Source organism: Ictalurus furcatus, chromosome 11 (assembly GCF_023375685.1).
Source record: "Ictalurus furcatus strain D&B chromosome 11, Billie_1.0, whole genome shotgun sequence".
Lineage (NCBI taxonomy): Eukaryota > Metazoa > Chordata > Actinopteri > Siluriformes > Ictaluridae > Ictalurus > Ictalurus furcatus.
Window position 1 is genome coordinate 8,195,534 of NC_071265.1, and position 23,453 is coordinate 8,218,986.

The 23,453-nt window shown below is 39.4% G+C and overlaps 1 protein-coding gene across 1 annotated transcript in view; it reads left to right on the forward strand.

The window, feature by feature from the left end:
* Positions 1-4: 4 nt before the first annotated feature.
* zc3h3 (zinc finger CCCH-type containing 3) overlaps positions 5-23,453 on the forward strand; it is a 75,249-nt gene continuing 51,800 nt past the window's right edge. Inside the window, exons 1-3 of the mRNA XM_053635733.1 lie at positions 5-65; positions 1,387-2,794; positions 5,137-5,339. Of these exons, the coding sequence (XP_053491708.1) occupies positions 20-65; positions 1,387-2,794; positions 5,137-5,339 (1,657 nt within the window). The 5' untranslated portion in view covers positions 5-19. The remainder of the gene's footprint in view (positions 66-1,386; positions 2,795-5,136; positions 5,340-23,453) is intronic.

The following is a 23,453-nucleotide window of genomic DNA, read 5'->3' on the forward strand; positions in this document are numbered from 1 at the left end:
AAGCGACCTGGATTCGAAAATGGCCGAACGAGAAGCATTAGAAAGAGAGATTGAGAAGTTACAAAGTAAGAAACGAATATATTTTCGATAAATTTGTTATATATTTATGTCTTTTCATCGAGCTAAACGTTAAATTAAACAAGCTTCACGTCATTGCGGTACGTTAGGTAGTTGTTATCCGGCGTAGGCTGAATCCCAAATGTTTAACTCCACCCTATATAAGTACACTACGTAGGGGAGGAAACGTCTTTTATTCCAAAACCCGAACGCTTCCTTTATTTAGAATTTATTTAGTATTTTATTTTGTTTGTATTTTATGGTTTGTATTAGTTGTATTTCTTAATTGTTATATTTTTAAACGGTGTTCATTCACTAGTTCTTCGGTAGTTTTGGACAGGTTGTTTGGATGATATTAACCGTTATCCCACTATGTTATGTTTGAAATTTTTATTATTTAAAAATAAAAATAAAAATAAAAATGAAATCTATATAGTAGGGGTGTTGTGGTTTGAAACTTTCACGGTATGATGACCTACATGAAAAATATAGCAAGTACGTAAATTTTATTTATATAGCACGTTTCATACAGCAAAGCTAACCAAAGTGCTGAACAGAGTAAGGAAAGTAAAAATAGAAAACAGAATAAAATCAAATAATAATATACAATAGGAAAAATTAGATTAAAACGCCTGGGAGAAGAGAGATGTTTTCAGCCTCTTTTTACACACATACACATACAGCTTCTGATGTTAAGCAAAGCTTGACGATTGTAGGTCAACACTGAATCTACATGATACCAGTGTGGCACGATACACAGTAAAAACAGCACAGATGCCAGACGAACAGACATAACAGATAGAACAAACTGTAATAGACGGGAAAGACAAGAGAGACGGCATGCCGACAGGTACACCTTCGCCATCTTGGGTCAAAGGTAAAGGAGCGGCTGGAAGTGCCAAGGAGAGAGTGGGAAAATATCACGGTATAACGGTAATATCGTGAAAACTGTGATCCACTGATCGTGATGTAGAGCCACTTCAGGACGCTTGCCCCTTCTTCACTCTACTGCTCCTCTGAATATAATACACAATACAGACCATAATATATGAAGACAATAATGAACGTTCTCAATAACGAAAGTGTTCAGGTTTTGGAAAAAAACAAACATTGTGGTTGAATCCCAAATTGCTAATTACTGTGTGAATAGTGCACTACATAGGGTATAAAAGCCACTGTTTCCTCCCCTACATAGATAGTGTAGATGTAAACATTTGGGATTCAGCCTACACCAAATATCCGCTAGCTAACGTAACACAGTGAAGTTATCTTGTGTTTCCTTCACAGAGATCTAAATCATTGTATAATCCTAATATTCTATCATTACAGATCTTATTAAGGACCACAAGAGAGTGCATGGTGATGCCCCGTCAAGTTCAGTTCAATCTCAGTGGTTTTGCACAAAAAGTCGCTTGGGAACGGGTCGAGGGCACAACACATCTTACATTCCCTCATATTCACATCAGCCGCAGCCATATGCACCTCATTCTTCCAGCCAGTGGAAGAAAAAATACTCGCTCAACAATAAGACTACCAGAGCTCCTGGAGGCAGACCCTCACAGATTTCTGAGGCGAATCTAAACAAGACCAGACAAGTCAAGGGTGTGGCACCTGATGCTTGCTCTCTCTCTGGTGTCAGTAAGGTTTTACACGAGGGGACGAGTAAGGCGAGCACAGTGCCTTCATGCAGCGTAATGGGAAAAGAGTCATCACTCGGGAGTAACAAAGTCCCAGATGATGGTGAGGACAAGACAGTATTAGAACCTACAAGTACGAACATTGAGTCTATAACAGACCTGGCAGGGTTGTGTTCGTTAAAGTGTGGACAACAGAGTGGACTTGATGGGAAAATGAGACAAAACACGACATCAAATATAAAGTGTTCAGCTACTTTGTTTGTTCCCTCATCTGAGGAGTCCAGTGCCTTTAACAAAAAGAAGAGTGCACCGCCTCAAGTGAAATCATACTTCACAAGTACTGTTTCAAGTAATACGACTGTAATAATGCCTAATAAGGACGCACCATCTTCCTCTATGCCTACGTCGAAACTCAGACTTAAAGCAGATTTGGCTCCAAAGATTCCGGCGGCTTTGTCTCCTCATAAGAAATCTCGATTTACCTGGGTGAAGAGCCAAGGGACTGAGACCAGCCAAACAAAATTAGAGATCCACCAGTTTTCACCAATCTCACTTTCAGCATCTACTGCTTCTCCAGGGATGGCCAAGCAAACCCCCACTTCTAGCAAGAAGCTTCATCGCAAGCTCAGTTTTTCCTCCAGCACCCCTAGGACCTCAAAGTACTCTTGGGTGTCGTCTTCCTGTTCCCCTACAACAGCTGCCAAAACAGCCTTAGCTAAACTCCCGCACAAGCTATTTTCACCCAAAGCTCTTAAGGTGCCTGGAAAAATGGCAAAGGAGGGACTAGAAAGCAAGAAACTCATAACTACCGGTGTCGTATCAAAGAGGGCTAAAATCAGTGGAGCAGCTTCTACATCTCATGCGGGTCATGGCAGTCGCTACAGCTGGAAGGCAGTTGCAGCAACTTCCTCTTCGGTTGTGCGTGGGTCCACGCCGAGGTCTTCTCGAAAGAGCTCAGTGTATCGATGGACTGCACAGAAGGATGAGAAGGATTCTGCATCGCCGGTGTCTCGAGTCCAGCATAGCCCTTCCGCTGCTCTGTCTAGCAGTGGATTCAAGCTGAGGAGCAGAACCAAGATCATCAGACGATTCAGCAACAGGTAAGGAGTCAATATGATCAATATTTTATCTTTTGTAGTAATGAATATCTTCACCTGATTGTGTCGTGAAATTTTATTCAATTCTCATATCACGTTAATACTTGCATAATAACTTTTGGTGTTGCTATTTCTGCATCTTCATCTAGATCAGGGGTGTCCAATCTTATCTGCAAAGAGCCGGTGTGGGTGCAGGTTCTCATTCTAGTCGAGCAGAACTCACACCTGATTGCATCGCTTTAATCAATTCATCATGGCTTTCGGTAGATGAGGCTTCTGCTTGGTTGGAATGAAGACCTGCACCCACACCGGCCCTTTCCAGATAGGATCGGACACCCCTGGTCTAGATATTAAAGTGCACCTATTATGGTTTTTCAAATATTACCTTTCATGTAGTGTGTTATAGAGCTCTATGTGAATGTAAAAAGGCTGCAAAGTTTCAAAAATCAAAATGCACGACAAATGGAGTTATTGACTCGCAAAAGAAGGAAGCGATTCCGAACAGCTGAAACGAGTCGTTAGTGATTCCAGACTTACTTCCTGTACAAACCTACATAGATTTGTAACAAAAAGCCCTGCCGCTGGTCTTCATCGACTGACCAATCAGAGTAGAGTATGCTCTCTGAAGGGAGGAGTTTAGAGTGAATCCTTTAGAACGGATCATTTAATGTCGTTTTTGACACTGGGGGGAAAAAAGGGTAATGCTGCAATTTAAATTATGAGCACGTTAAAGTGTTTTTGACCTCGGATTCATGCAAATCTATTGTATGAGACCTTTAAAACAAAATTAGGCACACTTCAAACCATAATAAGTGCGCTTTAAGTTTGTTAGTCTCATAAATGTCTGCTTCAAACAATCAATAATTCATTAAACCTATGCTGTTCCACACAATCCCTGGACATATGACTGATCCAGATTATTCCAGTCAAATGTCTAGCTCATAAGTAAGCATTTCTACTTTTATCTTATTAAAATACCATTAAGGAGAATTGTTATTGGTCAGTCTGCTTTGAAATGAACTTCCAAGCAATTTAAGAATTTTAGCTTATTAAAAAAAAAAATTGTTGGAAAGTTTTGAGTGCCAACATGATGTTTAGTTATTTAGCATGTATTTAATGTTAATGCACATTAGTGTCAGGATTGTATTGTATGTTGTGTGGTTTAGTGTGTTTGGTATTCTCTGTGGAAGGCACAGTGGTTTAGGGTTAGTACGTTTGCGTTACACCTCTCTGGCTGGGGGTTCGATTCTCACCTCCGCCCTGTGTGCATGGAGTTTGCATGTTCTCGCTGTGGTTTGGGGGTTTCCTCCGGGTACTCCGGTTTCCTCCCCCAGTCTAAAGACACGTGTTTTAGGCTGATTGGCATTTCCAAATTGTCTGAAGTGTGTGAATAGGAGTGCATTTGTGCCCTGTGATGGATTGGCACCCCGTCCATGGTGTCCCTCGCCTTGTGTCCTGAGTTCCCTTTGATAAGCTCCAGGCTCTCCGTGACCCTGTGACCTTATCCTAATAAGTGTCATGGAAGATGGGTGGAAGGGAATTTTTGTGCTCCTTTTCAGTTTTGTGGATTGTTTTTCTTCCTGTCCTATTTGTTCTTTTGGTCCTATGTATTATTATTTTTTTTAAACATTAACCTGCTGTGGGACAGCTGATACTTTGTTAAATATAGTAAAGTAAATGTAGAACACCTATGGCATAGTCTAGGTGAAAGAGTAAATCTGTAAACATGTGTTCCTCTATGAAATCATGGCTCTCGTGCAAGTGCAAAAACCACTAATAGAAACGGAGCTGCAAATTCATCCATAATTTCTTTAGTTCTGTGTTTTCAGCCACAAATTGCCCTTATGCAGCTAAAAGCAGGTTTATAGTGCCCCGTCATATCATTTGCAACACAAACTATTGAAATAATATTAATCTGTCACATTCTACTGATTGAAAATGCATTGCATGACTGCGTGATCATTTACAGCTTTAATGCATGTTTAGAAAGCATAGAAGTGAATGCCCACCCCCTGTGTACCTGACATTGTGATGAGTGGTTAAGAGTAAAGAAGTGCTACTTTGCTGTTGATGCTGATTTGAGGTCACGTGCTGAACTCAGGGTTGAGGAGACCGTCCCAACTTCCTGAGTAGGAGTTTCAAGCTGATAGCGCATTTAAATATAAATATTCTTGTTTTTTTTTTTTGTTGTTGATTTACCTCAGCAGAGTGCCTGAGTATCACCTGTATTTGGGGAAACGGTGGGACAATTTGCTACTAGATGAGCACAAGATGGCAGGAGCACAAAGATCAACATACTTACTACAAATACCATCTTTGATGCAATTGTTTCTCTTTGTTTGTAGTCCTACTTCAGAGAGGAGACCTAGTGTCAGCGTGGTGACCATCAGGAGTCGGTATTCACTGCGAAGGAGGGCACACAGTCCTGTTAAGACCCCCAGCGGTGTCAGACGAGGCCAATCCAGAGGGCTCGTCTCTTTGGGCAGGCATAAACTTCGGCGTCTCTCTCCATCCAGCTCCGTTACTACTCCATGGAGCTCAAGAACAGGTATGTTTATGAATGTTCACGGTAAGACACGTATAAGCAGTAGGGTGGATGCATCCTGTAAAACTGGACCATGAGGCTACATGTCTTTTCTTGTGCATGATTACTGCCTTACATGCTAGTGGTCTGCTTTACAGCTTATAGTGTCGCTGTTAAAGGAAAGAGTTCACAGCAAAAATTAAATATGTACACAGTTTAATCCCCAAATACAGACACATCGATTGGCTGATGTTTGTCTCTGGACCTAACGTAGATTACGTAGATATAATAATATTACAAGAATCTCTCCAAAATCTTTACTAATAGAGTACAGATATGTTACAGATATGTTTTAAGCCCTAATTTGACTTCCTGTAATGTACAAAATAAACTAAACTTTACTGTATTGCAAAATGTTATAAGGTTATGTAGTTTTTCCAACTTTCCAAAGTAATTCAGGATACTTTCACGTTCCTAAAGGCTTGTAAGGTCAAACCCAAGTGACTAGATAGGTATCGCATACTGAAATGCATAAATCATACCATTAATTCGTCCCTTTGAAAACATAGTCCCGTCTATCTGAAAGGAAGAAGCATAGTCTCAGCCTTAGGTGCTCTGTCTGTGGGATATGGAGCACTTCAGAAAGTTGAATCTGCACACTTCCGTGTAAACACACCTATAATCTTTTAAAATGGAGATTCTTCTCCATGTTCAGATGTGGTAGATAGTAGAGGTCGACTGATTGATTGGTTTTGACGATTAATCAGCACCGATAACCGATTGCTGGAAGTATCTGCAAAAATCTATTGGCAAAAATCCACAGTGATCATTTTTCCCAGTTGCGTCCATTGCTGGGACAGCTGAGAAGGGTCTGCTGTCATTTTACAGTACAAGAGCGGCCTCTAGAGGAAAAATAAAAAGCATCACTGACAAATTTTGTTGTGTTATTTGAAGTGTTTTAAAATCTGGAATTATATTTTTTATTTACTTTTAATATTTATTAATAGTTAATATATATGAATATTTATATATTTATTTCATTAAAAAAAGTTCAGTACACTTGGTCCTGGTCATGGTACAGTCAGTACTGTTTATTTTGCAGTAAAGTTCAGCAATATTTTACTTTGAGTGTTATGTTTTCGTTCAGTATCGGTTATCAGTAGCTACACTTCAGCTTGGTTGACGGTATCTGTAAAATCCCCTATCGGTCAACCTCTAACAGATAGAGTTTACAGAAAAGGAGCACTCGTAGGAGCACTTTTACTTGACGATTATCTGAAGTAACAGCACAGGCCTGGTTTTAGTGCTGCAGTTTTTCAGCATGCTGCCTCTTCACAACAGCACGATGATGTTAATGCTGCTGCTGAGAAAGCAGACAGATGTTTATTGTGCTCAACACGTTATAGAGGTTTGTGCTGGTAAACAGTAAACAGTACACACTTCCCTCAAAGATAGACTGTTCCTGACACCCTCTGTGACTAATTGGCATAATGAGCAATTAGCACGAAACAGTCACTGGAAAATTAATTAACCTTGTTTGTATCCTGTACGCTACCATAGAGACACAAAGGCAGAGTCTGAATGTGGGATGTAAATTAGGTCACGGGATAGGGCATTCATTTTGTGCTGATTTTAAAAAAAGGAAAGAAAGCTCTGGAGGATAGATGGTATTCCTGCTTCTTGTACCAGGACGTGTCCAGTAGAGGTCAGCATTCCCTTAGTAGCTGGAGTATAAGCACTCAGGGTGTGTGTGTATGTATGTGTGTGTGTGGGATCGAGGTGGGGGGGACTGGGGGGGTTAATGAATTGTCCACTCTGGCCATGATGGTGTACATGTGCCGATAGTGGGTAATTTGCAGCAATGGCACGCCGAATGTAGCTACGCTATCAAACCCCGCCAGTGCTCTCACTCAGTAGATAAAGAGGAGCTAATGCATAATTATCCTTTTGCAAATTGGATTGTTTTAACGAACTGGAGAATATAGGCCCCACACGATGGAAAGCAATCACTGTTTTTACAGCCTGCTCCCTCCTCCTTTTCGCAGATAGCAGAGGCGAGTCTCGCCGTAATCGCCTGCAGTCTGTTTGAGTGCGTTTTACACGCTCAAACTCTGTTCACGTCGCCATTAATGCACTTTCATCTTCCATTTACACACACGTCTCGCTGTTTCCCTTTGCTCTCTTCCTCTTTTATTTTTATTTTTATTTTTATTTTTTTTTACTGCTGAACTTTGTGTGAGGTGAATGAGACTTGTGAATGTGAAGGAGTGTATGAATGACTAAAGAGGGCTGGAGGAGGAGTGAAGGGGAATCATATGGGCTAGCCAGAGGGACTTTGCGCAGCAGATAAGCGTGGCTAATAAAGACCAAATTGAATTACTAATGACTAGAAAGAGGGCAGCCGTGTTAAAAATGGCGACTAACCGCTTCTCGTCACTGCCACGTTCACCGCTGCGTGACATCTCTTAATTTTCTCTCTGATGACTCCCCCCACCCCCACTCCCTTGTTTCTTGCCGTCCCTGTTTACCGTGGCTGGTTGGCTATCTGGAGGGGGATTTAAAGGGGCATAAACCTAAGTGAGCAGTTAGGGGTGTAATGAATCGCAGGCGGGAGAGAAGTGCCTCGATAATCCCATAAAGTGAATAAACGACAGAAGAATGTAATAGAGAGGAGATGAGCATAGGGGAGGAATGAGAGAAGAAATGAAGGGGCCTCGAGCCTGGTGACAGACGTTTGCCCTCACACTATTTATCAGAATAGACACTACACACACAAAGGAAGCCATCTGGGTAAAGAGACGAGACTTTCCTCACGCTTTAGCCCACACGCGCACACATACACGCACATCATGTTCCTTTATTTCTTCCTGCAGTCAGTTTCTACCGTAACACTTCTCTCTTGAGGTTCTTGAGGTATTGGATCATTTTAGCACTTTGTCATGTTGTCCAAATTCTTTCTGACAGCTTTTCTACACATATTGATTCTTTGTCAAGGCTGTGATGTTGCAGTAGCTCGTGCCAACTAGAGATGAGTATTATGAAGACAGAAACACTGGCGATTATGGAATTAAATTAAGATCCACTTCACGAGCACGCTTGTTTGGGGTTTCCATCCATCCACCCATTTGTGTGTTTTGAATTGTCACACTCCAGTTACAGTTCAGTTTAACTCACAATACTCATGATTCCCAGAATATTTTGAACAAAATTTGAAAGAAGAAAAAATAATGACAGAAATCATCCTGAATCAAATACAATACATATACAAATGTATGTTTTGTCTATATAAAACTAAACGAGCCAAAAATTGCTACAGTGTTTTAATATTGTAAACAAAATGTACTACAGGTTTAACATGATCGTAATAAAAAAAGAAATGTAAATGTGTAAATTCTCCCCCAAATTTTGATTGAATAAACAAGTCTCTGGGATTTTGAAAATGAACGACTGAAACGTAATGAGCTCCGTAGCACAAAAATAGAGCTCCAAAGTCGCCTAAAGTGCCTGATTTCCCCAGCCTTTGGTGTTGTTTGAAAGCTACTGAAGAGCTCTTTTTAACAGTTATAATATGGTTGTGCAGCTGCATATTGTATAATGTGTGTTGTTCATAGTAATCTGGAGTTATTGGGCTATTGAACTACACAAGTACGCTTGTTGAAGGCTCTCTGCGAAAGAACGTTATGACGTGACCGATAGGCTTTTTGTATATTTTAACTATATGGGTTGTGCAGATTATGGGACCTCCGGTGTTCAAACAGTGCAACTGCATGCTTACATGCATGATTAATAGAATACCGGTTTCCATGATGTGAATTTCCAGAAAGCACTTTTTTCACGTTTTTTTTCCCCCCACACATTATTGCATCGTGATGCATCATGTCACAATGTAGCGTTACACCCCTATTTTTAAGAAGCAGAAAAATGTGCTTACCTACAGAAGTCTTCTGAATAATAAACAACCCCCCCTTTAGATTGATGTAAAGTTATTGGTTATTTTGTATTCTTAAACGGATATGTAAATGCTCACAGAGTTCAGGTTTAAGCTGCCATGTGAGTGTGGAGTCAAGAGCTCTGATAAATTACCCTATCAGCATACATTTATTTATTTATTTTTTTATTTTTTTAATGTTATAGGTAGGAACACTTTTTCATTACTGTTATAACATTGATTGACCAAATCGTAGGGCTGGGCTATATGATACTATGATAACTTATGTTACAATACTATTTTCTTGGAGGCAGCTGATTATATATTACAATTTTGTACATCATTTAAATTTCTCCTCCTTTTTCAGTAAATATTTTTGGTAGGTATTAATGAAAATGTAATTGAGTTCGGTTTTTCACACAGATATAGTTTTTAATATCGTAATTCGTATTGTGCATCATAGAAATTTCTTCAAACATTAATTTCTTCAAACTTACATTTTAAAAATGCATTTTAATTGAATGTAGCTGAATTGTGTGTGTACATGTTTACTTTTACAGGCATTCTTTCTTGCATGTTCAAATTTATCCTTAGGGAGAGTTGTAATGGTTTTATTAGGTATGATATGTTTAGAAACACTCCTACTAACCCATCTTTCTCTCTCTCTCTCTCTCTCTCACACACACACACACACACACACACACACACACACACACACACGGGAAGGGCGGGTCAGGTCAGACTTTTATTACTTTTTCTGCTGTCAGTAGTGTTCTCTGTGTGTAAATCACGACTGTACGCATCTGTGGCCTCACAAACACTCATACACACACCCAGCACATAAACGTTGACCAGCTCGGGCACCTCTCCTCTCAAACACACTCAGTATCTCACAGAATCGTGTTACCAGCAGCCTTCTCCTGTTGCAGAGCAGCCGTTGATGTACTCATTTATTTACCGATAAATCAGTGCTGTGCTGTCTAAAAGCCTCTTTCTCGCTGTCTTTTACTACTCTTCGGCTGTTGGATCACATATGCAGAGTGCACATTCACACTCAGATGTCCATACATAAGCAAAACTGTGCATACATAGTGTGATAAGCCATCAGGACGGGAAAAAACATGTTTACCCTTAAGTTAGCATGCAGGTTAGTGGATTTGAAGCTCACTTAAATTATTGCCACTCCTGTTTATAGTACATTGGTGCTGACGTGGACTGTGGGTAATATATATAATGTATATAGGCTGGAGGACATGGAGGAGGGATCCTGTGTTGTGGTTTTTTTTTTTGTTTCTGTATCTGTAGTGTCCTAGATCTACATTTTTGGACAGATTTAGTTGTACTTTAGGCATTTAAAAAAAAAAATTATTTAGCTTAGGGATGTGTTGGATATATATAAACTAGCCCACTAGGTAAGTACCCAGTCCTACATTTTGGTGAATGTGAGTGAAGTGAATGAGGACAACGTTTTTAATCTAGCACATTTCGTTTCGCACCTGTGACAAAAAGTCAGCAACCTTTGTCCAAGTTTACTACACATGGGTGAGAATTTTCCCAGATTTCATCAGTGTTTCCAACATAACCTCATATTCCTGATTCTGAAAAGATCATTACATTTATACATATACATTAAAAAAAAAAGTTTGTTTTGTGAAACTCAATAAGGAGTAGGGTTGCTTTTTTCTTGCTGGTTGTTAAACCACCCTCAGGCAACTAAAATGAATGAATGAATGAATAAAAACCTAGCCTGGTTATGAAATCTGCTTGTTTGGCACACCTGGGCTACTGATTTGTCCATGATGGACATAGAGAGTGTTGTATCTCTGAGTTATTACTGAACACAAAGTTGTGATGGTTTACGCTACAGGTGATTAGCGATTAAATTTAAATGAGAATATTTTTAATATTTTCAACAATAATGCTAAAACATCATGGTAGACATAGTTTTGTGGAAATCTAAAAATCACACAACAAACACTCTTGACTTAAAAAAAACTTTGTTGATGATGTGAATATTACATTTTGATTTATTATTAAATTCATGTAAATTGCACTGAGGAATATGGGGCACGGTGGCTTAGTGGTTAGCACGTTTGGTTAGCACGTTTGTCTCGCACCTCCGGGTTGGGGGTTTGATTCCTGCCTCCGCTCTGCGTGAGTGGAGTTAGTATGTTCTCCACATGCTTTGGGGGTTTCCTCTGGGTACTCCGGTTTCCTCCCCCAGTCTAAAACCATTCATTGTACGCTGATTGGCATTTTCAAATTGCAGTAGTGCATGAATTGGTGTGTCTGTGATTGTGCCCTGTGTAGGGTTGGCACCTCATCCAGGATGCCCCGAGTCCGCTGGGATAGGCTCCTGCTCCACCCACAATCCTGTATAGTATAAGTGGTACAGATAATGGATGGATTGAATATATCAGATGTTAAATATGCAAAAGAGCTAAAATAAAACCATTATTATAGTGAACAATCAAGTGCCACAAATTGTGTCTCTAATATGCTAAATATCCTATTTAACACCCAAAATTTATTTATTCATAAATCAGGCTTGAACATTGCCTGTTTGTTACACTCAATGTAAGAATCATAAACTAGCCGCGCAGCAAAGATGAAATGTTGTCTGGTTTCTGTCTGAAACTGGTTAAAGACATCCAAACACTCTCTCTCTGCAACCGCACTGCTGGCAACAGGTGGTAAGGCAGATCAGATATATTTGTAGATTTCCTCAACCTCAATGGATTTGAAAATGTCTTTCCGTGTGTGAATAATAAAACCGTCAATCATTTAGACACCTATTACTGATGCGATGGAAAAGAAATCTTTTATACAGCTTGAAATGTTTTTGTTTTCACTCTTGTTCTCTGTACCTCCTACAGTACTTTAAGTGTTTTATTAAATATGTTTGTAGAGCCAGACCATTGCCTTACAATGACAACACCTACTGCTAGGAGTACATTCCTGGCTCAGGATAGACAACACACTGCAATCCTGGTGATGGCCAATGCATCAGCCACTGCTTTCACTCCTTATGTGGTTTCAGTTTTGTTTATTTTAATTTTGTTTTTCCCCGTATCACCGGGTAGTTCGCACCTCCTTCAATTTCCGTCACTTTCTTCATGCGATTGTTGCACTCTTTCTACTTCGCCGTCAGTCTAATTTGGTCGTCATTGCCAGCGTGGTCTAGCCTAGTGCGTCACTGAATACTCAAGCCTGCTCTGGACATGTAATACATATCCCGTTTACAGCAAATGCATGTTCCTGGGCCCAGATTGGCTTGATCAGAGTGAGAGAATATGTCTGTAAGGAGAGAGAGTGGCCTCACCCCTTCAGTGTACGGTTTCTCTCAGCTGCCACCCAAGATATCTCCATTGGAAATGCAGTAACAGTGCATGACATGTTTATACACACACACACACACACACACACACACACACACACACCAGCTCTCCTTCACCCACTAAGACTTTCTGCTCATTCTGTCTCACTATCTCTTCCTCTCAGTGTCAGACAGGTGGGACGCTTCTGTCTGCTGGTCAGCCCTCTAATAATATAGGACTGTCTCTTTCCTACTCTTACACATGCTAGCTATGTACTGTATGTATGTGTGTATATAATATTATATAATTTATCTTTTTATTATATAATATATAATATTATATAATTTATCACACAGTACTGTGCAAAAGTCTTAGGTGCATGCAAACAAATGCTGTAGATGCCTTCAAAATTAATGTAATTAAATGTATCTACATGAAAAGAGCAGTAAACAGTAATAAATGAAACAACATCAATATTTAGTGTGATGATCCTTTGCTTAAAAAAAATGAATAGTCTCAGGTACAATTAATGCAGTTTTATTGAACATCTTGCAGAACCAGACATGGTTCTTCTGGAGACCTTGACTGTCGTACTTGCTTCTTCTTTTTTTGCAGCAAAACCCAGCAGCATTCATTGTGTGCTTTTATTTATTTATTTTTATTTATTTTTGGTCTGAAAAGAGTTCTCTTACATAATATGCTGCTTTCTCTACTGACCTACAAACATTTTTCTGTAACAATACATTTTGTGCTGGAAAACGAATGTTCGGGAATCTATATAAAATGTTTATATACTCACTCGATAATGTAGAAATCATAAAATAAAAATCTATTACAAAGTTTATAGTGAAAAAAGATGCCTAAGACTTTTGCAGAGTACTCTGTGACTGTGTGTATACGTGTATTTCGTGATATGTACATCTGTCTAAATGCCAAGTGATTTTCAAGTGATCAGAAATATCGCAATGTGTGATTGACAGGGGTTTCTTGTTGCCCAGGTGGACCCTGGTACTGTAGATCACCTGTTTAAACAATAACTAGCTCTGAATGTCTACTTTTAGTTTGGGCCTTGGGTTTTGCCTGTGAAGTCTGCATTTGTTGTGAAAAAGGATAAACCAACATGAAGACCATAGAGTTGTCTATGCGAGAAAAGCAAGCCATTTTGAAGCTGAGAAAGAGGGAAACTCTTTTCCATGCATATGCATTGGGCATAGCCAACACTGTAATTTGGAATTTCCTGAAAAAAGAAAGAAACCACTGATGTACTAACAACCAGACATCGAACAGGTTGGCCAAGGAAAACAACAGCAGCTGATCAGTGATGCAGAAAATCTCCGCAGGGCAGTGGTGAAGATATCATAATCCATTGTTAGAAGAAGAGCAGAAATATAGAGGCCATACCACTCATCAGCATAAGAATCCGAATGCCAGATTGGAATTCGCATGAGATGAGCCACGAAAGATCTGAAAACAGGATTAACCTCTACTAAAGTGTGGAGAAGAAATGGATCTGCTCATGATCCCAAGCATACAAGGTTATCTGTCAAGCACGGTGGAGATAGCCCAAGCCATGACACTTGCATGGCTGCTTCTGGAACAGGCTCGCTAATCTTTATTAATGATGTAACTCATGATGGTAGCAGCAGAATGAATTCAGAAACATTCTGTCTGCCAATTTACAGAGAAATGCATTGTCTAATTGGGAGGAACTTCATCATGCAGCAAGACAATGATCCAAAACACACTGTTAACACAACAAAGGACTTCATCAGGGGAAAAATTGGAACCTTTTAGACTGGCCAAGCCAATCACCAGACCTTAACCCAGTTGAGCAGCATTTCACATCCTGAAGAGGAGACTCAAGGGCGAAATTCCCGAAACAAGCAACAACTGAAAGTAGCTGCGCTACAAGTCTGGAAAAGCATCACAAAAGAAGAATGCGGTTTGGTGAGGTCAGTGGGTTTCCGACTTGATGCAGCTATTGCAAGCAAGGGATATGCAACCAAATATTAAGTGTTATTTACTTTAATTATATTTAATTTAATTTAATTTAAGTCTCTGTTCCAGTATTTTGTCACCTAACAACAGTGTTGAGTAAGTTACTCAAAAAAAAGTAATCCACTACAGATTACTAATTACTACATTAAAATTGCAATTTGATTACATTACTGATTCCTAAAAAATGTAGAAAGTAATCAGATTACTAATTACTTTTCTTTAAGTTTTAAAACCTATCAAACCTACAAAAATACACTACAAAAAAGTTGGATTTATCATAAAACTTACCTCGGGTATTGTCACTGTTTGTAGAACTACCAGACCGATAAAATATAAAACTTTTCTAACTAGGCTAGTTTGGTGTCAAAATTCCAAAAAAGTTGGGACGATGTGTAAAATGTCATAAACCCATATGTTATTCACAGTAGAACATATCAAATGTTTAAACTGAGTAAATGTATCATTTTAAGAAATAAATAAAGTAATTTTGAAGTTGATGGCTGCAACATGTCTCAAAAAAGTTGGGAATGGGCAACAAAAGGCTGGAAAAGTAAGTGTTAATTGCCAAGAGGTCAGTAACATGATTGGGTACAAAAAGAGTAAAGCTGGGCAGAGGTTCACCAATCTGCAAAGAACTGCGTCTACAATTTGTGGGACAATTTCAGAATAATGTTCCTCAATGTAAAATTGTGAAGACTATCAATGTCTCATAATCTACAGTACATAATATCATCAAAAGATTCTGAGAATGTGGAGAAATCTCTGTGCGCAAGGGACAAGGGTGAAAATCAATACTGCTTGCCTGTGATCTTCGGGCCCTCAGGCGGCACTGCATTAAAAACAGGCATGATTCTGTAATGGAAATCACTGCATGGGCTCAGAAACACCTCCAGAACTCATTGTCTGTGAACACAGTTCACCGTGCCGTCCACAAATGCTGGTTAAAGCTCTATCATGCAAAGAAGAAACCATATGTGAACATGACCAGAAAGGCCGCCGTCTTCTCTGGGTCAAAGCTCATTTAAAATGGACTGAGGCAAAGTGGAAAACTGTTCTGTGCTCAGATGAATCGAAATGTGAAATTCTTTTTGGAAACCATGGACCTCTAAAGTAAAGAGGAGAGGGACCATCTGGCTTTTTATCAGCACTCAGTTCAAAAGCCTGCATCTCTGATGATATGGGGTGCATTAGTCCCTATGGAATGGGCAGCTTGCACATCTGGAAAGGCATCATCAATGCTGAAAGGTATATATAGGTTTTAGAGCAACATGTTCTTCCATCCAGATTCCATCCCATATTTACTTCTGAGAGCCTCTGCCTCTCTAAGATACTCTTTTTATACCCAATCATGTTATTGACCTGTCGCCAATTAACCTAATTAGTTGCAAAATGTTCCTCCAGCTGTTTCTTTTTAGTAACACTTACTTTTCCAGCCTTTTGTTTCCCCAGTCCCAACTTTTTTGAGACGTGTTGCGGCCATCAAATTCAGAATTACCTTCTTTTTTCCTTAAAATGGTACATTTACTCAGTTTAAACATTTGATACGTTTTCTATATTCTATGGTAAATAAGATATGGGTTTATGAGATTTGCAAATCATTGCATTCTGCTTTTATTTACATTTTACGCAGCATCCCAACTTTTATGGAATTGGGGTGGCATGCTGTATTTGAACCATTTGATGAATGAAAAATATAAATTATTTTTAGAGGCTTTTGCTGTGGTGGCTTTATTTTCTACAGATTTTTTTAAAAAAAAAATTTATTTATTTTTTTTTAGCTTTTTCAAGCAAGGAAAAGATCAGAAATAAGATAAAGAAAGAAAAACACAAGTAAATAAAGAAGAAAAAGAACAAAGAAATGCAGAAAAAAATCAGTTCAAACATTAAGAAAAGAAAAATAAATAAAGAAAAGGATTTTTTTTTCTTTATGAAAAGAAAAATAAACAAAGGAAAAAAATTAAACAAAAAAGAGAAAGATTGAAAGAAAAAATGTGCAGATCTTGGCATAATCTTTCAAAAAATAATTTCAAAAGTGATCTTTTTTTTTTTTTTTTTTTTTTACTTTGTGATGTTACTAATAAACTTTCTACTGTAGCCGTCCTCATGTCATTTTGTTCTTCAGGCACTGGAACTCTGACTTGGCTAATGCTTACACTGATACAGGAGAGAGAGCGTGAGTGAGTGATGCACACTCAGTGCTTTATATCCTCACCTCTGTGTATGTCACACAGCCACTGGACCCCACTGTCTCTGAGAGCTGCGCCTTCCTCATCAAGCTGTCAGCTGTCCACAATTAAAACCTCTCTCTCCGCCCCTCCTCGCGTGACACACACCCACCATTAGCCACCTGCCCATCCCAGCCACTTTTACACACACTCACACTCACATGCACTAATCTAGGATGGGTTTTATGTACCAAAGTTTATGTACTAAGCACCATTAAGTAGACGTCGTTGACTAAAATCTTGTAAATGGAATTGGATGGGCTCTCGGGTGGTTACTTTTTTTGCTCCCTGTGCTCCGAGTGTCTCGTGTGCCGTTCATTTTTGTAAATCTTTGCGTAGCATGTGTAATCTCGGAAATGTTCGGAATATTGTTTGCGTGTTACTTGCATGGGAAGCAGTGTGTAAGTAGGTGAGGTATGTGCGTGCATACATGTGGTGCACATGCGCGTGTCCATTTGTCGGGGTTCGGGTGTTCCAGCAGTTGAAGGCCACTTGTTGAAACATGTAACCCACACTCTGCTGTTCTGAAATACTACACTTTGGTAACTGTCTTTCCTTCCCTGTTTTGGAGTGTAAATGTTTTCTCGGTATCACAAGGCGTTCTCTGGTGACGCAGAGCAGCGTATAAATCAGAACTTTTAAACGTTAATATGCCCGCTAATTGCTTAAAAAGTGCACAAGCAATTTGTCGCCGTCTAAAAGTGTATCTATGATTGTTGAAAGTTGGAAATGTTATATTTCCCTGCCCTATATAAAAATGTGCACATACTGATGGTTATTTAAAGGTGCAGTCTGTCATTTCTAAAAGTAACTGTGAGTTATATCATCATTGCAAAAATACATTTGAAAAACTTATTTTATCAAGTGATACAATTAAGTAGGGCTGTATGATATGATTATATAATATTGATATGATAAATTTACACAAATCTTTTCTGAGATATCGTAGATGTCATAATATTTTTTTTCTTAGAATTTCAAACTGACTGGAACTCTTCATGTGTCTAGTCTATGGGGTAGAGTGGCTAGACAGAAGCCCTTTCTCGCTCTTGCTCTCTCACAAAACCACCTAAATTACCCCAAAACGTGCTATGGTTTGATGAGACCAAGGTAGAACTTTTGGGCATAATTCTAAAAGATGCGTTTGGTGCAAAAACAAGACAGCTTATCATCCAAGGAACACCATGCCCACAGTGAAGCATGGTGGTGGCAGCATCGTGCTACGGGGCTGCCTCTTTTCAGCAGGGACTGGAGCTCTAGTCAAGGTAGAGAGGGTTTTCTATTTTGGCTTCTGTTAGACAGCTAAAGATGAAGAGAAATGAATTGTCCGATTGATCCATCTGTCATGCCCTATTTTGCATACACATGTGAGCTTGTGGTCAGTGGCTGTTTTGTGACTAATGAGACTCTGGCAAATGGAACTGGGGCATCCATTCCCCCATTCCTCCCTCAGTCCCCATTTGTCTCCCCTTTCCCCATCTCCCGTAACCCAAGCCAGGTCTGCAAACTGAAATGTTGCCATAATAATCAGAGCGCTTTGGCATTTTGTGGGAGAAGAGAGCTACAGAGTCTTAACCTTGCCAGGCATGTTAATTATGGTTAGTGTCTATTTGATACACCCACAAAGACCAGTTCATGTTAAATATAACCTGATCCTAGTTTAAACTTCGAACTTTCATCTGTCATGCCTAACATGACTGAACACTAACTGTTTATTATAACATATATGTAATGAATGTTGACCTTACCGGCTTTAACGGTTGAATTATTGAGTGTATTCTGGTAAGTATGTGCCTCAATAATAATTATTTTATTACTTAAATACATGATTGAATGAATTGATTTTGTTGATTGCATAGATTACTTGTTGTTGTTTAGAGTTTAATTTGTATCGCACCTTTCTGAAACTCAAGATTGTTACTTTTTAAAAACTTAAATGAAAGACAATAACGATAAACCCACACCATTAGAAAATATGTATGTATAATTAAAGAATAATATTTACAAAAAATATTTTGTAATTCGTTAATTTTAACATTTGCTTATACATGTTAATCAGCACTTACTGAGTCCCATTTTTACACTGCCTAAGATTTAATCTGAATTATGTACATGACACATGTGTGTTATGAAAAAACACACAAAAACAGTACACTATCAGTGAAATATCTCTCTTTGTGATGTCTTCTTGTCCCTGACTGTCTGCAGGTCACTAATCACTCATTCTCTCTTACACAGTTATGTTCATTTAATGACATATTCATTGATAAGTGCACTTCTGAAGTGACGTCTCGTATCATAGTCAATGACTCAGTCAGTTTGATGTGCTAATGACAATTCCACAGAATCATCATTCATCATGGGAGGATGATAACTTGAGCAGATGGAATGGCTGAAATAGGAACTGGGATTAGTACAATGTAATGTAATGGCTAGCACATGTGTAGATATTTATTTCAACATATTGCTGTCAGTGGCATGTCTTGAAACTGTGGTGTAGCCAATTTCATCACCTCAGTTACTGCAATTACCTGCTATACCTACCTACTATACCTACTGCCTTCTGGGGATTTATTATGATCTGCATTTCTCTGAGACAAATTAAGTTGTCCAGTCCACCAATATGTTTTCTGTCATGACTGAGCGAGGTATATTGGAAGATATTGTTTTTGAATTCTGCTAAAGAACACTGGGTGCTGTAAATCTGATTCACATGCTGGTGAAAACACCAAATTTTCCTTTTGCATGTAAGAATATGATTATCATCTCAAACTCAGGTTTGTGTTGGCCATACAAGCTACATAGCTCAGAGTGGGGTGATGAGGTATTTTTGTCTCTATATCCCCTTTCTGTGACGGAGTGAAGAAATATTTTTTTCTAATTAACAGAATGAATGTCGCACTGTGCACACCAGAGAGTGCACATTTTACCACTCCATACATATATAGCCCATTGGTCAGTCTATCCAGCCCTGGGCCCACAAGGTACGAAACTTGACTCCTGTAACTCGGCTTCCCATTTTAGTCCAAACCGAACCGGACATTCGAGCTGAGGCTATTCTGTAAACGGGAAGTACGCCAGCTGTTACCTGATTGCCTTCACACTGTCCTACATCTACGTCTATCTGCCTATTGTCACCTGCAGCCTACACCTGTTTGGAGACATGTTTTTTAATAGTGTAGTTATCCTCAGTAATGCTGTTTATTCTCTCTGACTCGGTGTCCCTTCCTGTCCCAAATCGCTGCACTCTGGGGAGCAATTAAGTTAGCTCAGGCCTCTTGTGGGCAGCAGGATATCTGGCTCTGAGCCTTTAGCCATGATCGGCATGTGAGCCCCACTGCTCAAAGCGCCACTGTCTGAATTTGTCCCATAAAACACACACACACACACACACACACACACACACACACACACACACACACACACACAGACACAGACGGACTATCCAAGTATCTCATCCATCACCACAGATGTCTGTCCAGTTTTAAGACCACAGGGTGTGTGTGTGTGTGTGTGTGTGTGTGTGGGAGAGAGAGCAAGCATGTGTAAATCTGTGTGTGTGTGTGTGTGTGTGTGTGTGTGTGTGTGTGTGTGTGGGAGAGAGAGCAAGCATGTGTGCATCTGTGTGTGTGTGTGTGTGTGTGTGTGTGTGTGTGTGTGCGCCTCTATATAGGTGTCTGTGTTTGTGCATGTGTGTGTGTCTGTTTAATTACAGATGGCTGTTTATGTCCTGCTCTGTTTGGAGAGGACTTTAAGATAAGTGTTAATTCCACTCTTGGCATATTGATTAGCTGTGCTGGGCGAGTATGGTTTTATAGGCTCCCACTCAGCCTGAATAATTAATGCTCAACATATTTAATTAGTGAGATTTCCTTTAAACGGGGGAAAGAGTAATTGAGATCTAACCACAGGGAGGGTCAAATCAACTTCAGTGCAAGTCATGTGCTTGTGTGCGCTTGTGTGTTGATTCACAGAGCTTCCCATTATTACATGATTATAGGTACGTTTCTTGGCAGAGTAGCTCAGCCCCTGCTCCTCTGATGTGTACTGATTGGATGTCTGTTCTGAACCTGCCTCTGTCTTTATCAGGTCACACTGCCAGGCATCGAGCCCAGTTCTATTTTTGTGCCTGTATCTGTATACGTAGGCCTCCATACAGAGACTTTCTCTCTGTCAGCTCGGTTTATTCCCTGCTCACTCTTTGGCACACATACTGGGTCAGGGAATCCAACCAAAACAACAGCTGATCTCCCAGTCTTGAGACATTCCAGTAATTGTCCAGTTGTCTGAGCTATTTAACCACAACAATGCTGATATGCAGCAGATAATGGCATTAAAGTGATATTTCGCGAATATGTTTGTTATATTCATGTTTGTTTTTAGAAGCATGCTTCATGAGCAGTTTAATGCACAATGAAATAAATAATTCAGTGTCACAGCTGAATTCCCATAACTAACTCATAAACTATTTGGCAGCCTGAAGCACAGTTACATACAGGCATAGGCTGGATTGATTCAGGTTCTCTTACAGGTGTGCTTTCTTAGTTCCCAGATCTGTATTTGTTGCTGCTGAGCTCCTGCAGAGGGAGCTCTTTTACACGGATCTGGTATATACACCCTTAAAATACCCACTTAATAGTGTCTAAACGCATTGTCTTTATTTTTATAGAAATAAAAATGTGTCCTGTTAGTGGGAAGAATCACTACAAATCAATACAAAGTTTTTCTCACTGATCGTCTTTATCTTACGATGAAACATTTTCTATCCTGATAGGAGTGGCCTCTTCTGGGGTGACTAAGCAGAAAAATAGACCAAATAAATGAATAAAATTGACTTTTTTAAGAAAAAAAAAAAGTAATTCACTGAAGGGGAAAGGACATGGGATGTGATTTTGATTCTGATGCATTTGCTTCTGATGGTGGTTACTTTCCCATTGCGCCAACTTTATCAGGGTGAATTTTGACATGTGAATTTATGAACTAAGCTCTTCTGAGCCAATAGAAACCAGTTTGGAAAAGACAGAGGAGCTGCTTATTGTTACGTTTTTAACCAAACTTTTGCCTTTCTGATTTCTTCTTGTTTCTTGTTGCACATCTGGAGATAAAATAGCCTTGTCCAACGACATATGCTAGAGAATGTACACCAAGGTTATATGTCAGCAGTCATCTCTCTCTGGTACTTGTCCTCTCCTCATGCCTCTGTGGCAGAGATTGGCCCATCGTCTCAGTTACACCTGCCCAGTGCTTCAGGGTTGTCAGCCACCAGTTGTCCTCTTCCTTCTGCCAGTTTGAGATGGCAGTGCCAAGATGGGTTCCCATGCCCTCTGTAAAAACCAATTTGGGGAAACCCTTGCCATTACACACAGTCATGTGAAAAAATAAGTACACCTCTTTATTTATTTATTATTTATTTTAAAACCATATTTGGAAAAGCAAACATTTGATTCTCTTTGAAACGGTGCCTATTAATAAACATGTTGCACTATATCACATGATACATAAAATTGACATTTTGTAGTAATTTTCACAGTTTAACAAAAAACAGTTCAGTCACTTGGAAAAAGAAAGTATACTTCTACATTTATCACACCTGCAAATCCATAAAATTAGAATCAGATGTTGAAGATTGGTTTGCCAGTGATCAGAACCTGCTTAGGGAGTGCAGGTGGAACCTGTCTTATTTATACCCCTCTCATATCTAGTTTCTGGTGTTCCCTTTGTTATTGAGGTGTGTTGTGTCACCATGCCAAGATATAAAAGAGTCCTGTAAGGCCTTTAGAAAAAAGGTTGTGGATGCCTACAAATTATTTTAAATACATCATTCCACTGTAAGGAAAATTATCTACAAATGGCGAAGATTTCAAATAACTGCCAATTTGTCCAGGACTGGCCGTCCCAGCAAATTCAGCCCAAGAGCAGATCGTCGGATGCAAATAGAAGTCTCCAAGAACCCCCAAATTTTCACAGGCTCTGCTAGTAAGTCTTGCAACTGTTGGTGTCAAAGTGCATGTTTCTACAATCAGAAAGAGATTGCACAAAATTTGACCTGCATGGGAGGCGTGCCAGGAAAAAGCCTATGCAGGACTATAGTTTGCCAGTGACCATATAGGCAAGGACCAGGCCTTTAGGATTAATGTGCTCTGGACAGATGAATCAGTGATAGTTATTTGGCCACAGTAACAGCAGACATGTTTGGCACAGACCAAAGACAGCTTTTCAGGAGAATGACCTCATACCAACTGTGAAGCACAGCGGTGGAAATGTTATGGTTTTAAAAAAGAAAATTTTTTTTTAGCTCCCTGAAATTTAACCTTTCAACAGGATAATGATCCTAAGCAGACCTACAAATCCACCAAGGACTGGCTCAAAAAGAAGAAATGGAGGGTTATGGAATGGCCTAGACAAAGCCTGGATTTGAACCCCATTGAAATGTTATGGGGGATTTCAAACTGGCAGAACATACAAGAAAATCTTCAAACATCTTACAACTGAAGAATATTGCATGGAAGAGTGGTCAAAAATTCCAGCAAGCAGATGTCCGAGACTGATGAACAATTATGCAAAATACCCACAAGAAGTTATTTCTGTTAAGGGGGGCAATACTAGCTTCTGAGGCCAAAGGTGTACTTACTTTTTCCACAGAAGAATATCACATCTATTGACATTTCTG